The sequence below is a fragment of the Cupressus sempervirens genome, chromosome 10, assembly GCF_028749045.1.
Source record: "Cupressus sempervirens isolate cs-2001-9-10 chromosome 10, ASM2874904v1, whole genome shotgun sequence".
NCBI lineage: Eukaryota > Viridiplantae > Streptophyta > Pinopsida > Cupressales > Cupressaceae > Cupressus > Cupressus sempervirens.
Window position 1 is genome coordinate 598427481 of NC_143127.1, and position 17505 is coordinate 598444985.

General features: G+C 33.5%; 1 protein-coding gene across 8 annotated transcripts in view; it reads right to left on the minus strand.

The window, feature by feature from the left end:
• LOC149535282 (choline-phosphate cytidylyltransferase 2-like) overlaps nucleotides 1-17505 on the minus strand; it is a 178561-nt gene that overhangs the window by 79514 nt on the left and 81542 nt on the right. For all 8 annotated transcript variants that reach the window (XM_089804691.1, XM_089804687.1, XM_089804693.1 and 5 more), the window contains one exon: nucleotides 2960-3055. In XM_089804691.1, coding sequence (XP_089660817.1) covers nucleotides 2960-3055 — 96 coding nt within the window. The remainder of the gene's footprint in view (nucleotides 1-2959; nucleotides 3056-17505) is intronic.

Here is a 17505-nt window from a genome sequence, read left to right on the forward strand (position 1 = left end):
CCAAATTTACAGAGGATTGCGATTCGCATCTTGAGCCAGCCATCTAGTGCATCAAGATGTGTACGTAATTGGAGCCTATATGAGCACATACACTGAAAGAAGCACAATAGGTTGGCAGTGAAAAAATTAAATGATCTTGTCTTTGTTCACTACAACCTTCGCCTTCACCATAGATAGATCCTTGGCACCGATACATCACCGATTGTATTAGAGAATGTTGATCTTCATGCAGAGTGGAACACAAAGATGGCTGATCCTATCTTCAGTAATGAAGATGTGGAGTGAGTAGATCAGGTGGATCGGGAGGCTGAGGCAGTAGCAATGGCAGTTGAGGAGGCTACAGCGCGAAGAGAGAGTGCAGGACCCTGAGGCTAAGAGTGATGGATCCCAGTCTGATGACGAGGATTATGTGGGTGAGGATGAGGATGAGGATGAGGATGAGGTTCAGGCTCAGCCACAGACACAAGGAGAGAGGATGGCTCTAGAGTCTTCCACGACTTATCTTAGGTGCACTCATAGGAGGACATAGACTACTATGAGCCTTAGTTTTCTAGTTGTTATTTTGATTATGATATATGTTTTGAACTTATGAATTTGATACCATGGAATTTGTAATCCATGAATATCGTAGACATTTGAGTCTTTGACACTGGAGTGATACTATGTTTATTACTTTATAGTTTATAACTTTATATTGTGTTATTCAGTTTTTTTCCTTCAGAAATTCGCTTTTATACTTATGTGATCTATGCAAAATTGTGTATGTGTATTAAGTAGCTTCTATTTATCTCAATTACTATGTATTTGATGTTAATTGACTAAAAGATACATGAAACAATCTTAAAATCCTTAAAAATCTTTGAACTTCATGGGTTTTTCAATTTTCCGAGTCCTTGCCGAGTCCGGTCACCGAGTCCGAGTCCAAGTCGGATTTTGACCTTTCCAAGGCAAAGGCGAGTCCGAGTCCCGTAACTATGTTACAAATCTTTTCATGTTGAGTGATTTCATGAATATAATTAATTGTTGCAAGCTTTTCATGTTGAGTGATTCCATGAATATAATTAAATGTTACAAGGTTTCATGTTGAGCGATTCCATGAATGTGTTTGATTGTTATAGTTTTTCATGAATCTAATAGGATATATGGGATAAAATTTCATCATTAACATTTTGGTTGCAGTCTTGTGTGATTGTTCAGTTAAAGATCTCTCTCTGGCTAAGAGAGAGTGTTGAAGATAGTAGCTGCGATAGAGATCTGTATCTCTGAAAATATGAACGTTATTACTGTTATTGTCATCTTCAGCTGAAAAGGACACTTAAAGTTTAATTTGTAATATTATAAATATAAATGACGTGTCATCACATGCATTGAGGCATGAATATTCGAAGAGTCTTATTTAATTATAGAAGTTATGAGAAACTCAAGAGACCTCCGGTTAGAATATGAAGAGTCTCTTCTATTGTTATAAATTCACATCATGCGATAAGCATTGTACACTTGAATTTTCATTATCAATAAAGCTATATTTTTGTTGTGTGGCTGGGTTTTTCCCTTCATTCTAGAAGGGTTTCCCCAGGATATTTCTGGTGTTCCTTGTTTCAATTTTGCCTTGTTCTTATTGTTGATTATCTTTATTTTATGGATTTCTGGGTCAAGTTTCAACAGCAAAAGTTGATATATTACTAATACATATTTTTCTCCTTTGGTATGCTCTGTGAACAACAGTCAGTAAAGTTTGTTGTCCGTTATTGCCAGGTTGGAAACAAACAGATTTTTTATTTGTTCTGAGTTTATTTCTGCACTCTCAAGTTTAAATATATGAAGAACTTGTGTATGGAAATGAGTATCTAGTCTGAATCGGATTTAGAACATTTCAAATCTCTGCAGTCTGCAATTTCCTCAGAAAACTTTCGAGATATAGTTAATTGATAATGGAACAAATTATTTCCATTTAAAGCTTTAAATGTGGATGCCAAAAGAAAAATCACAGCAATCTGAGACACACATGAAAAAGAAAACAAGCCTTTCATGTGACTACCAACTGTTTGACATTTCCGAAATATTAAGAAAACCCAAAGAGAAAAGGGGAGGTGCAAAAAATTTTGATGCAATCAGCACAGACTTTTACAGCCTAATCTGGCTCGCCTCTCAAAATTGGAAGTATTTTCTTTCAAATTTATGCCAAATGTCAATGCATCGATATCTAGTGCCACTATTTATTTCATATTAATGTCACTATATGGTTTTTAATAAGTTGTTATGAATATACAAAAAAAGTTATATTAATTCCACCCGTGTGCAAAAATCCCAAAGCTTTAGTGTTATGCACCCAATATTGTGTACCCTTTTACCCTCAAATCCATGCACAGCAATGTAATGTAATATCATTACTGAATACCTAAATCATAAATGCTAACCTTCATAGCTAACATGATCACTAGTGCTTAAACAAATAATTGAGATATTCATTTGTATTCTGCTTTCTAATTAATCAAGGAAAATTTGAGATTAAATATATCTATTTGGAAACTTATGTTATTTTCCCATCTCAAGTGAATTTGTCCAGTTCTTCTCAAAATATGTCGGTTTCCCTATTTCTCTGTTGATACTATTAAAAAGTTTGGGTTGTTTTTCAATATAAATAGAATAAGGATGCGTTTTCCCTATTTCCCAAGTGCAGTATTTTTACAACACTTTTATGCCCATCAATCAAGGACACTACCACTCTGTATACAACATCTTTTAACTGCAAAGATTAATAATTGACAATTAGAAATAAGCATCAAAATGATATCTGCTAACGTGAGAACATGAAGCTGACATCTTTGTATTAGTTAATTGTTTAAAAAGAAAATAAAAAGAATAAAAATGTCATTTCCAAAATTAAAGTTCCATGCTTCACATTTTAATAAAAAATTGAAAGCCATCCAAATTGGTATCTAAGTGCAAGTACACATACGGAAGTGCATCATGAGCTACATAATCAATTTGGTACTTTTCAATGAACTCTTGAGTGATCACCCATGGTGCATCTGGCACTACTTCATCAACCCATCTGTAGAGAACACAAAAGGACTCACTCAGCAAACATTATTTTCCAACCTTACTGTAGTATTCCATGTTTGATTCCAAGAATCATATTATTTAATAAGAATTAAAGTACAGAGAATTACTCAATTTGTTTATTTTATTATTTTCTTAGGAAATTACATAAATGGTCTACTATTTATGTCATTTAAACTCAACAAAGCTGTTCAAAATAGGAAGAAATATGAAGAAATGAACCTTAGATTATTGTTGGATAGATAGGGGATAAAATAAAGATGATGTAAATAGGTAAGAGCTTGCCAACATATGTTTGGAGCAGAAAGTTGTGATATTGCAACCAAAGCAACTAACCCCAAGAGAAAACAATATAGCTTGGCAAAGATTGTAATTCCTATCAACTAAACAAAGTAATAATAGCATAATCTAAACCTAGGAATACTGCTAGATCTCATCACAAATAATAATATTATAATTATTATTTATAATAGATTCACGGTACAGTTAGACTGTGATCAGCTCAACACAGCTCACTGTAAAGAGACGAGACTTAGGAGAAATCTGAATGTGAATAACACATAAGACTATCCTAGGAAGACAATGAAGCATGAGCCTATTCGTGAAAAGAGGATGAAGATAAACCACAAGTCATTAGAATACCATTTGTCTGAAACTCATCAATTACTGACACAGTTCACTTGTTTTTACAGGAGATAAGGGACTCCTCATGGACTTGTTGCAGCCTCAGCTAGAGTTCAAGTCAAGGACTCGCCACAAGTCCTCATGAGCATCCACAAGTACCCAAAGCCTATGGCTAAAACTCATATCTACAAATTGGCACACAAAAAGCCTTTCTTTGGTGCTTGCAAAATATTTCATATGGATTTCATATTATGACACAAAGCCTTGGTATTGGGATTTTATCCAGGAATCAAAGATAAACAGCAACAACAAATAACCAAATGGATGCAAGAGACACACAATTGCCTTGGGAAAACCCCAACCACACAACCAAAAATATCACTTTTATAGATCATAAAATATTTCAATGCACAATACCTTTCACTTGAAGCAATATAAATAACACAAGAGACTCTTCACATTATAACCGAAGGTCTCTTCAATTTTCAAAAACATGACTTTATTTTCAAATACAACTCTTTGTATTTCCATTACTCAACACATGTTGAATGACACATGTCTTAATATTTAATATTACAATTTATCATAAATGTCATTTTCAGCTGAAGGTGACCATAACAGAATTAACACCCAGAGATAAAGATTTCTATCGCAGATGAGAGATAGATCTTTAACTGAACAATCACACAAGGCTGCAACTAAAATGTCAATGATAAAATGTGATCACATAGATCCTATAAAATTCATGGAATCACTCAACATGATAGCTGAAAATATTTATTCATAACTAATAATCATGGAATCACTCAATGTGAAAACTTGCAAACATCACATTTAATTTTCATCACGGACTTACTCAACATGATGTTGTCATGCAATCTCACAACATGACAAACCTACAAAAATAACAATCACCTTTCATCACGGACTCTCAATGTGATGTTGTCATGGAATCTCTCCACGTGACAAGTTATTAAGGTCTATAAACAGCATTTTATCATGGATTCTCTCAACTCGATACAGTAATGGACTCTCTCGACATGACTTCCAGAATCTCTCAATGTGATGACATCAGAGACTCTCTCTACATGATGTTCACTATAAATCTCTCATAACTGAAAGAGTTATCAGGGTAATCTTATAACTTCAATAATTTCCCATAAATATGAAATTAATTAACAAAAAAATAAATCACAGCTGAAACTCTTTTGCAATAAGAGTTTCAAATTCTACAATACTAAGCATGAATAAAATTGGTAGGGATTCCATAAATATTCCCTCTAAACTATGATCATCACAAGAAGATATATAATAAAGCCTCCCTCTGAAGCTGAACATGTCCCTCTAAAAATGTATCATCAAGGCTATATCCTCATCCCTTGCATCCTCTCTAAATCCAACAAGCATACAAGTATGAATCAATACATAATGATTATTTAGAACTTGCGATACAAAATGTAACCATATCAATCAAATCTCCAAGCTCTATGTAGCCATCTAGGATAACCTAGTCAGCAATCACAAATTCTCGCATAAAAAAAACACATTAGAGCACAAACAAGAAAAATAATAAACTTCCTATTTGAAAGAACTATACTTCTTAAAATATAGATATTCCTCTTTTAATATAAATTTGCTAATACTCAGACTTGATATAAAAGGATATAGATTGCAAACTCTACAGTAAACTTATCTTCTCCAATTCTTAGACTTCAGAATTTTTTTGCAATTCTTTTTTGGTTCAAATTTGTTCAGATTTTGCAAGAACTAACACTAAAAGATGCCAAGTCAGACATAGCGTTTCAATCCCCTCTGCCAGAAGAAAAAACCTTTCATATGATATCAACCGACAGCCTATCCTAGGGCATTGGAAATTACATAGTGTGCAAAGCAGAAGTCACATGACTAGGTGAATGAAATAACATCCGACGTCAAGAAAAAGACAAGAAAATGTCAAGCCGTTTGAAGCAAGGCTAATTCCTTCCGATTAAACTCCATCACGCAAATGTTGTTGAAAAACGACAAAGATGTTCGATACATTTAATCTGAAGAATATGAACCGATTTGACCATAATATTGATCCTCCCAATAATAAAGAATTTGCCCGCTGAGATAAACACAACTCTCCTCTCTTATTCGACAAGGATGAATTAGGCTTATATGTAGACACACGGATCCCAAAAGCATTAACCTTTGCTTCCCGCAAAATCAAGACTAGAGAGCTATGGCAAGCTTTTGGAACTAGTCACGGTTAAATTTTCTCAAATTCGAAGAGTTTATTATGCAAACCATAAAATCGAAGATGAAAAAAATTGTTGGTTTAGAAAAAAGAAAAACAACTTGCCAATTTGGATCGACCCGTGCATGCGATCTTATCCAAGATTTTCTAGTGAAATCATTTGGCTTGAGTGATGGCTATTACATAGTACAATCGAAGCATGCCAATGGCCCACGGTTCCAAATATTGGGTCATTCTTCTGAAGTCGTCCATTAAATCAAAAATAGATCCCAGTGATCAACCAACTCAAAACGGAACTCACGATGATAATCCTCTAAAATTTTAGTCCTATAGACATGATGACAAGTCATCTTGAACAAGCACTGAGTCTTTCTGTAATAAATAGCCATAAAAAAAACTGACAAACACCTATTTCCACTGAAGGAAGTGACCCATCTTAAGCTAGATTAAGATTAAGATTTATTGTCAACATAGGGTGCTCTACTGTCTTTTCTCTCCTCCAATTCAGATCCCTTGATGAGTCATAACTACAATATCTTCCACTATATGTTTTCAATCAAACGCATGCAATATCATCAATAAATGAAACACCAAAGTTGAATGTGACCCCCATTGTGACCAGGCTAGACAAGAGAATACCACAAGCATTGGCAATGGGCAGAGGATCAGAAATCTAAAGATATCAAACAGATGCGTCACTATGGTGAGAGATGAGTAGATGGGAGGGATGACTACAATCCCCAATGCATATAACCACACCTAAGACTGAACAGACAATAATCACATGCTTGAATTCAACATTTTACTAACATGTGACACTAACATTCTTATATTGCTGATATCCAACTTGGCTTTGATACCATGTTGGGATTTTGTCCAAAAATCAGGGATAAACAACAATACCGAATAACCAGAATAGATGCAAGAGAGACACAGAATTATCTTGGGAAAACCCATCCAGATGAAGGGAAAAATCCTGCACACAACCAAAAATATCACTTTTATTGATCATGAAATATTTCAGCATACTATGCCTTTCAATTGAAGCGATATAAATAACACAAGAGAGACTCTTCACATTATAACCAAAGGTCTCTTCAATTTCAAAAAACATGACTCTTTATTTTCAAATACAACTCTTCGTATTTACATGCCTCAACGCATGTTGAATGACATGTCTTAATATTTAATATTACAATTTATCATAAATGTCCTTTTCAGTTGAAGGTGACCATAATGGAATTAGTGTCCAATGACAAAGATTTCTATTGCAGCTACAAGCTCCAACACTTGGAACATTCTTCAGGACAAGTATTTTCAAGCCAAAGTTTTAGACTTTGGAATGGAAGATCTGGTAAACAAAGATCACATACTAACCTTCTCAACATTCAAGGTGTAAAGAGCTTTGCTAGCTCTTTCACAAACTGTGTTGAAGAAATAAACTTTTGTGTTGTTTTTATAGTCTTTGCAACAACGAAAAATTGTGCTTTGACAACATATGATTTTTTTAGGTTTTTTTCAAATGTATACCTTTAGAATTTTCTCAAAAATTAAAATGATAACATTGCAAGGGAATTGAAAACGAAATTCAGCAATGCACATCAAGCATATACATTTGTGATGACCCCTTTTAATCCTCTGGCCTGGTATTCAAATTTGGGCTTACGTTAGGGAGTCATTTAAATTAAACAAGCCTATCATCGCTTATTAAAATATTTGAGGAGTTGAGCATTTAAAAAATTAATTTATCGGTTTGTTTGGAAGATTTCTCCTCATAGTGCCAGATCATCTTCTCTCATTCTGGTTACAACCATCTCGAGACAGTAGAATGACGATGCAGAGGGCGCATGAAACAAGCTCCAAGCAGTTCCGACAAGTGCTCGAAATTACTCCGCCTCTCCCTCCACCAACACCCTATCTCAGGATTTCATAACTCAGGTAAGAATAAAATTTTCTGTACTATAATTTGAAATGCATCTCGATGTTATTTAAGTCTTAAGAATGTATATACATATATAAGTATAATGTACCAGTATCCTCTTAATTGCAATATTTATTAATATATCACATGTTAATGTATACTTTCAATCCTATATCATCATCATCATATATATATATATATATATATATATTGCAAACGCTTAATAGCATATAACACTTTTCTATTTATTTTAATGTACATCTTAATATCCATGCGAAATGCTTGTAAATCTACAAATGAAATGGTATTAAGAATCATATAATTTGCAGCATAGTAATACGTATCCTTGAGGCTGATATCATATGTTACAGATTACAAAGTTTGCTTTTGTATTTTCCAACGTTATTGATATATATTTATATGTATTAATCTCCCTTGTCTTATATCAATTTACTCCAAATATATATTTCATCACATCATGCGAATGAACTTTAATAATCTATTTAAGCATAACCTTTAATGAATAGAATGAAATCAATGTAGTGGTCATATGTATCGGATTCTAAATGTACGTACGTAGGAAATTAATAATGCCTGATTCTTATCAAACTTCATTATATTAATGCAATTCTGATTAATGTGATTACGATAGAAGTACCTGACTGTCCTTGACATGGATACTGTAAACAGCGCCGGGTATGTTCAATATGCTGCGCAGAGCTATATTTTATTGATCGAATCTCCACGTTTATTCTCCTTTATTCTTATTTGTTATATATTATTATGAATGATAATGAATAATATAAATAATTATGAATGATAATTTATGTCATTATGAATAATATAAATAACTTATTATGAATGGTAATTTATATTATTATGAACAATTAAGTAGAGTTATTATGAATAATAATAATTTATATTATTAAGTAAAATAGATCATATATATTTATCTGTATCAATATTATTTCTTTTGGAAATAATCGATAATAGTATATGAATTATCATTAAATTTTATCCAATTATAATTATAGGATTTTCTTTAGGAGGGGTCATGACAACATTTCATATATACAAGCAAAGATCAAAATGCAAGAAAGCTGTAATAGCTGTAACACTTAATTTTTTTCCTCTATATATATAAAAAAACCTGAAGCCTGATAAATGATGTTGATATTCCTTAGTAATAACCACAGCAACCAGATCAGTGTTCAAGAATTGGCTTGGGTGCTAAGGAATGTAACATGGCAACCTTCGAAGCAAAAATGAGCCTTCTAGTTGCAGATACAGGCTCTGTGAATGGAATCACAGCCCCCTCATTATCTTTGCAATTGTGAAGCTGACTTTCTGAGCCACAGCAGCCACGAAATAATTTAAATGCAGCCTCTGAAGGAATGCTGTGATCAGCTATCACAATCCACCCAAACACTATAAGATTGCAGAGATTGAATATTGACCACCTGCTCTAAGTCGTCCCTCAATTCCAACCTTAATCGCAGCATGATACCATCTTAACCAGTACAATTCATTGGCATATAGGCAACCAACTCAGAGCACAACTGAAAAGAATTCACAATTCTTTCAGCGTGCAAATTCTTAAACCCTTGTACTTCATCAAGCATCAATTTCACAAACAGCATTATCAAGATAATACGGAATGAATCCCTTTGGTCTTTGGAGCTGCATTTATGAAAATCGATCCAATAGCTTCACCAATACACAAATGGCTAGTAGCTTGTAGTAGTTTACACTTTGCACTTAAACTATGACCTCATTTTTTGGTTGCACAATTGAATAATTTATATAATTGATCCCCATAGGTGCCTTAATGCGTTTTTAATAATAACACTTAACTTATGCTTTGAATGTTATTAATTAAGTATAACTTAATTAAATAACATAAATTATAATTTATAACCATAGGCTCATGAATCCTAAAGTAGCCTACTCAAGTGCAGAAGCATCACTGATCAAATATAGTGCCCAAGTGCCAAGCCAAAAATGGAAACTTGCCAAGACTAACTACAAATAGTAACTCAACCACCAAAGACCTTCAATACCATCCATTAGCACACGAGGACCACAGTGATGGGCTAACAATGCCAAGTACCTGTCACCTGCTCAAAAGGGGACATCACTGTCATGTCCCCCACCCCATTCTAGCAACCTAATCTATCACTTAGCCTATTATGAGTGTCGTGATAGTCTAACATGACTAAGCAAGTGACGTGGAGCTAGAGTGATCTGTTATGTCTGTCAACTCAAGTGGGCCTCTTTGTAATGATCCCTAAATAAGATCTTTGATTTTTTTGCAGAAGAAATTAAAATATATTTCCGATTATGTTCCTCTTCCTTGTTTCTTTCTCCTTTAAATATATATTAGTCTTATGGTCATGTTTTTTGGAACTATTTATTAATTACGTTATATTATATTATTATCTTAGATATTTAATATTATATTTTATTGCAGTTTACTTATTTAGTTAATGTGTATTAAGAAGTAATTAGTCATTCCAATACATATAATCATTTATTGATCATTTTATTTTATCAAATGTTTAAAGTTATCAATTATAATTTAATAGTCAGTTCCATCATTGGTGAAATGATTAAATACATTACTAGTATCATTTTGGGCTCATGACGAGTCTGCCCTTCCACAAATTGCTTGTCCTCAAGCAATTCCTATTTCTCACTTGACATTTTATAACTTAAACCTTATCCCTTTCAAAAAACATTTTCCTTTTGTAATGCCTCTAGTGATTAGCATGTGTTTGAACCTTGATTCCTTACTTTTCGCTTATACTCATCCTAAGGAGAGCGTGGATTTACTTATCGTAGGGCGCATGACACCAGTATATCCTCTAGTTTTACTCTGTCCCTCCCTACATAACACCATCTATCAACTCCCAGGCATGTATAATGCAATAACCCCTATTTGGAGATTGTTCATAACCAACATTTAATAATTATTATTATGTAATCAAATGAATTCAGTTCTAGGAAGGAGTATATAATTCATAATGCATTTAGTGATTAGCAAGCTTAAACCTTAATTCCATACTTCCCTCCTATACCTATCCTAAGGAGAGTGTGGATTTACTCGTAAGGCACTTGACACCAGTATATCCTCCGGTTTTACTCTGCCTCTCCCCACACAACACCAACTATCAACTCCCAAGAGTATAGTAAGAGAATAAGGAAGTTGGTTAGAACATCTTAATCCTTTTGCCCTTACAAATTATAGAATTCATAAAACCATTAGTCTTCTTGATTTTCCTTTCTACATGTCCTCATTCACAATTAATATGTATTCCTTGTATATATAACCATATATAGCATGTTCTACCATATATGTATACTATATTCCTTAAATTTCTAATATCAATGTCTATTCAATACCTTGCCATATGTTAATACGTTCAACCATAATTATATCTAATAATATAGATATGTGTGCACTTTTAATGTCCCTGTTGGGGTTTCATTTTTACTCAATCTAATTCTTGTTCCCAACTTCATGTCTTAAATATTAAGAATAAGATATGTCTAGAAAGTCTTCCCCTATATGCTTTTAATGGTGCCCTTGTATTATTTCTTTACTAAATTCATACTTTCTATATTCACTTAATTAATCTATTATACTATTTATTTATTCATGCTTTTTTTGCTCTTCTCATTAATCTTTATTTGAATTATTATAATAATAGAAGTGGACTTGGGGATCTTTATTCTCTCCATATATTTCAGCTTCTACTAATGTACTTTATTAATCCTTTATAAATCCCCCCTAATGCTCATAATACATTTTTCGTAGGTTGGAAACATGCTCATGTAATTTGACTTTGGGTTTTATGATTTTATCCCTTTCTTTTTACCATATCCCTCATATTATTATTATTTTTTGTGCTTACACCTTTTACCCCCTTATAATTTCGGCCTTTAAATGTTTACTCTCTCCTTTCGGTGCTTTTGTTCTATTCATTATATTTAATATGTCATTTAGCACCTTTTGCTTTTTATTGTATTCACATGCATACCTTACTAATGCATTTACATACTTTTGAGGTTGACAATTATATATAAGGTAATGTTTTATGGTGGGTCTGCATTTCCCATGTGGCCATCACAATGATACTTCTTACTGCATTGTATCCCTTTGACTATGAATTGTTTTCCTTGCCAATTAATGAGTTGACTTGTTATTATTTAGTTACTATTTACCCAATTTTTGCTTTTATCTCTCCATTCATTGTCGCTGCATTCCTTAACAATTTTTCTAGTTGCCATTTTTCTTGTGCCCTTTTCAGTTCTGATTTCGCCTTTTTAAAATTTGTTGAAATTATGATGTAGTCAACACGATGGGGACAAATAACATATCCTCAATATATTATTTATCAGCTCTTTTTCTGCTCTTTTTACTTTTTTGGACCATTCTCTTCGCTATCCACCCAACACATCCTTGATAGTAATAACCCGAATCAAGTCACTCCAATAAAAGAACCCAAAAAAAATATTCTTCCGCTTGCAGGTGTGAATGTGCAAAATGAACTGTTGATGTATTGTACGCGTTGTGCTTTTAGATTCTTCAATCAACCATAAAGTATGGATGCCAGTAAATGCTTGATCATAATAGAATTGTGATCATAGTTCTAGCACGGATCTAAAAGTGACATCCCCGTCAAGTCTCTCAACCGAATAGATGAATGAATACTCAATGCCTCAGTGTTTCCTAGCATCTGTATAATGCTTGTTTCCAAACTAATTTCTTTTTCATTCTTCGTCAATTCTCCCTTTTACAATTTTGATACCTGTGATGTCTCTTTGCATATAATCGCTTATTATCTTGATTTAGTGCTTGGACAATCATGTAATTTACTCTCCATTATCTAGTTATTTTTCTTCAATTTAAAAAAGATCAAAGAAGCTCAATGATTTTATGAATTATATATTGAATTGACTATATGATTGTGAGTGAATGGTCTTCTTGATTATTTTGATCGTCATATCTCTTGCTTTATGCATTCATTCATAATGATAGACTCCATTTTTGCACTGATATCTTATAGTTTGTTCAACCGATTTTGATATTATATACCAATTCTTCTAATCTTTTCACAGAAGCATTCTCGTCACCTAATTCTCATGACATACTATTCATTTCTAAGATATATTACTTTTTATTTCAAATAAAATCTCATAATACTTAGATTGGGATTTCTCCTGAGATAAAGCTGATTTGATATTTGTTTCATGTCAAGGTGAGGATTGACAAAATCTCCCTTATTATTACTTATCATTGATCTTAGCAGCTTCCATGTTGATAGACACTTCTTTTTGGTAAATACGATTTACACTTGTAGTATGGCCACGGTATATAGCTATGTTTATGTATCTGTAAGATATGGTTCCTAAGAGAAATGTGGGTATTATTCTATTTTTCCGAATGTTCAGTCCTTACTACACATTTAAAACAATCATTACAAATATTCTTCTTCTTAATTTCATGGATTGATGTTCTTCCCTTTACCCTTGAGGATAGAAAGAACACGATCTGATACCACTGTAATGATCCCTAAATAAGATCTTTGATATTTCTGCAAAAGAAATTAAAATATATTTCCGATTATGTTCCTCTTCCTTGTTTCTTTGTCCTTTAAATAAATATTAGTCTTATGGTCATGTATTTTGGAACTATTTATTAATTATGTTATATAATATTATCATCCTACATATTTAATATTATATTATATTGTAGTTTACTTATTTAGTTAATGTGTATTAATAAGTAATTAGTCATTCCAATTCATACACCATTGAATTAAACACTTTACTTTATCAAATGCTTAGAGTTATCGATTATAATTTAATAGTCAATTTCATCATTGGTGAAGCAATTAAATATATTCCTAGTATCATTTTGGGCTCATGACACTCTTGATGTCTATCATTGTCAGCACCTCTACTCGGTAACTTTGCCATGTGTTTGGGAGGTAGCCAACATAGCTTGGTGGTTACATACGTTTCTCTCTCTTTATTCTCTGTTTGTGGATTCCTTTGTGAAAACCGTCACATGTGTTGGCTCCAAATTTGATAGGATTTGAACTACCTTATGGAATGCAACATATGCCTAGGGGACATCTAATGCCCATGACGAGTACACCTTGACAGACCTAAGAAACAACTAACAAAGACAACTCAGCTTTAAATTCAGTCAGGTGTATGTGGGATTAATCTTACCTTTTACATGCAAAAATACTAACTCTTAATGCCAAATAAAGAAGATGACAATCAATAATTCTTCTAACTAACGAAACACAGAAGAATGAAAAGTAGCTAATAGTCCATATCTCATGGCTTCCTAGCCAAGTGTGGGCAAATTCTTTTAAATCCACAATACAACATGAAATAAAATGATTTTGATGAAAGATTTATCACTGTGCAAGCTTTAATGTCTACTCAAAATGGTACTATGATCAGTGCTTTATCCATTGGGACTTCATTCACCAATTTGACACCACAATCCAAGATCTACTCCTTCACTTTGTGAACAAGATCAATACACATTTAGTACCTCATACTTATCAAAAATATCTTTATCAAATCCTATGATTCTCTCATGTCATGTCAAGCATTTACTTAATCCATTAAATCAACAACAAAGCATGAAATGAGATATAACTGTAAATGAATTGTAACTAAGATTCAATTGCACTTGCTGAATCACAGAAAATCAAAGAACAAAATAAAAAGAGACAAGATCTAAATTGTGCAACTCTATTGATTTCTCCATCTGCATTGATTTTGCTTGAAAGCATACAACAAAGGATCAAATATATGACTTAAAGTAACCCATATGGACTCGGCCAACTACAACTCTATCTTTTCTCCATTCATGAGCAAATAAAAAATTAGCAACATAGTGTTGGACTGACCAAAAATCAAAACATTACATTCAACAAATCCAAATTCAGACCCTTGATCCCTGTCTTGGAAATCCTTTTATAGAGAAGGATTGCAACAAGCTTCAGACATGGGAGAATTACAGATGTCACATTTCGATTAGACATAATATTTGTTACAAAATGACAAAGTGTCAACATCAAAGCAATTAAGATAGAAAAGAGAGTGTAGATAGTTCCCAAAATAACAGCTAGCAGCTAGATTCTTCAAGATCAACTCATGGTTTGTTATGTAGGTGTACCCATTGCGAGTGAATCACAAAAAAAAAGTACCCTATTGAAGTAAATTGTCATTCCTCTTTTGGCTTTCATGATTAATTCCAGCATTGTTTCCTAACTACCTCCAGGTGGTAACATAACATCTTCAACTTTGTCCTTTTCCTGAGCATCGGTTGCCACCTGTAAATTGGTCTCTTTTGAAACATATTGTATTACCCATTCATTAAAGGCAGTATCATTAGGCATGTTAAATTGAACAACCTCTTGTTCTTTTACCACAATATCCTTCCATTTTGCCTTCAACTGTTTTATCTCAGCTCCAAAAAAGTTAAAGAATATTTCAGCCCTTACAATTTCTTCAACAATCCTTGTAAACAAATAGTTGTCATCATTCTTCAATATTTTGTTGACCATAGAGTGGAGGGTGGTATTCAACTCTTCTACCCACTCTTCACGGGCTTTCACACTATTTGCACCTTTTATGATACAAGGGAAAAGATCAAAGTTCTTATTAACATACTTAGAAATATAAAACTTTATTTTTCTCTATAATAATTCCCTATTGATAGAAAATTCTAATAAGTCTACCACATGATTATATGTTTGTTCAATTAATTCTTCAGCCTGTTCTTGCTCCCAATTCATGTTCCCTACCAATCTATTTGTCAAAAAATTGTCTCAACAAAGTTCCATTTCTCTTGAAAGAATTCAAAATATAAACAAGTTTTGATACCCAATAATAAAAAATTTTGGTACCTACATTGCTTATGAGGTACAATATTGTTTCTTGAATCTTCTCTTCATACTTTTGCACCACATTTATCTGTAGGGCTTTGAGCTTGGCTTTTTCATCTTCCACCCCTTCATTAAATTGCTCTCTGGGATACAATGGGGTTTGATGAATTTCACTAATGGGACTAGCAGGGGGTGGTGGAGTAGGTGATGATGCAATTAATCTCTGAGATGATTCACATATTTGCATATGTAGGGTTGACTGATTTTCCAATTTAGCAAGTCTCCCCATTAGCTCACTGCTCTTTTTCTTTTCTACATCATAGGCTTCTATAAGCCTTTCATATTGGAACCTAAGCTCCTCCATCATTTGTTGCTCTCTTACAGTTGTGGCTTTGGAAAAGCCTGCAGTTTGAAGATTTATATCTACACCTTCCAGGCGTGAAGTCTCACTTACCCTCTTAACCATTAAGCTCCCTATCTAATAGTGCCAAAATCCTCAACTCTCCTAGACTTATCCCTCCTCTGGATGGATCGCATTACCAAAGTAGCATGATCATCATTATATACCACTCCCCTTCATGCTAGTTGGGCCTCCTCTTCTATTTTGTATACAGTATTTGTTTCCTTTTTTGATGGCATCAAAAACCATAGCATCAACAATATCCCATTCTGGTAGAATCATGACTCTTGCATCTCTTATCATCCTCCTCCTCTCCTTAGGGGTAACTTTGCTGAATTCATTCATCATTTCTTTCTTTATTTCCTCCTTAATAACAAAGTCCTCTTTACTAGGTTGCTCTGATTGTCTCTTCTCACATCTGGCCTCAAAATTAGAGTTGTTTACTCTCATGCAAAATTGAAAGAAAGCCTAGATTTTACAAAACTATTATCCTCCAAAAATTTATCACAGGCCTATTCAGTGACAAGATCCAACTCTTTTCATCTAAAATCTTCTATGGTAAGATCTATTATAGGCATGGAAGGCTCCTCAGGCATTGCCTCATCTAGCTAAATAGATATAATAACAATGTCACCTTGACTACCTAATTGCATCAATTGTTTTGCTACCACTTGTTCAATCTCAAAACGCATTGGGGATCGGGAGGGTGAATATACCTTTTTACCTGATAAGGTTGACTCCTCTACCTTTTGCCTTTTAGAAGAAGAGCCCGATGCAGAATCTCTAGAAGTAGGTCTCTTGTGTGCCAGAGCCGAGGGAACATTTTTTGCATGTGGTGGTGACGGTCTACCATCCAATCCTATTCCCCTCTTGGCAACACCCTCTTTAGGCTTAATCACACTATTCCTTGACTTTTTCAGCAAAGTATATTGCCCAGGAGAAAAATAGTGTGGGTAGACACCAGCCTTTTCCTTGCCACATTAGACTAATCTGGATTTGCATTCATCGCCATGGCCCTTTTTTATCCAAGACTTCCATAATCTCCTCAAAATGTATCATCAATTTATTTACCTTGTCACCAAAAAGAGTGATATCCTTCAAGGGATCATAATCTCCGGCAAAAAAATTTACAAAATCCAAAAACTTCTTATAAGCTAGCCACTTCTCCTTTCTAATCCCTTGTTCTTGCAAAGAGAACTTGTTTCTAATAATATCCTTTGGTTAATAGAATTGATCATGTTTAGCTCCAACCTTTACTCTTTGCTTAAACATCTCATAAAAACCCTCAGGGTCAAAGAATCTGGCCCCTGATGTTGCCATCTTGTAAGGCTCTAACAATTTT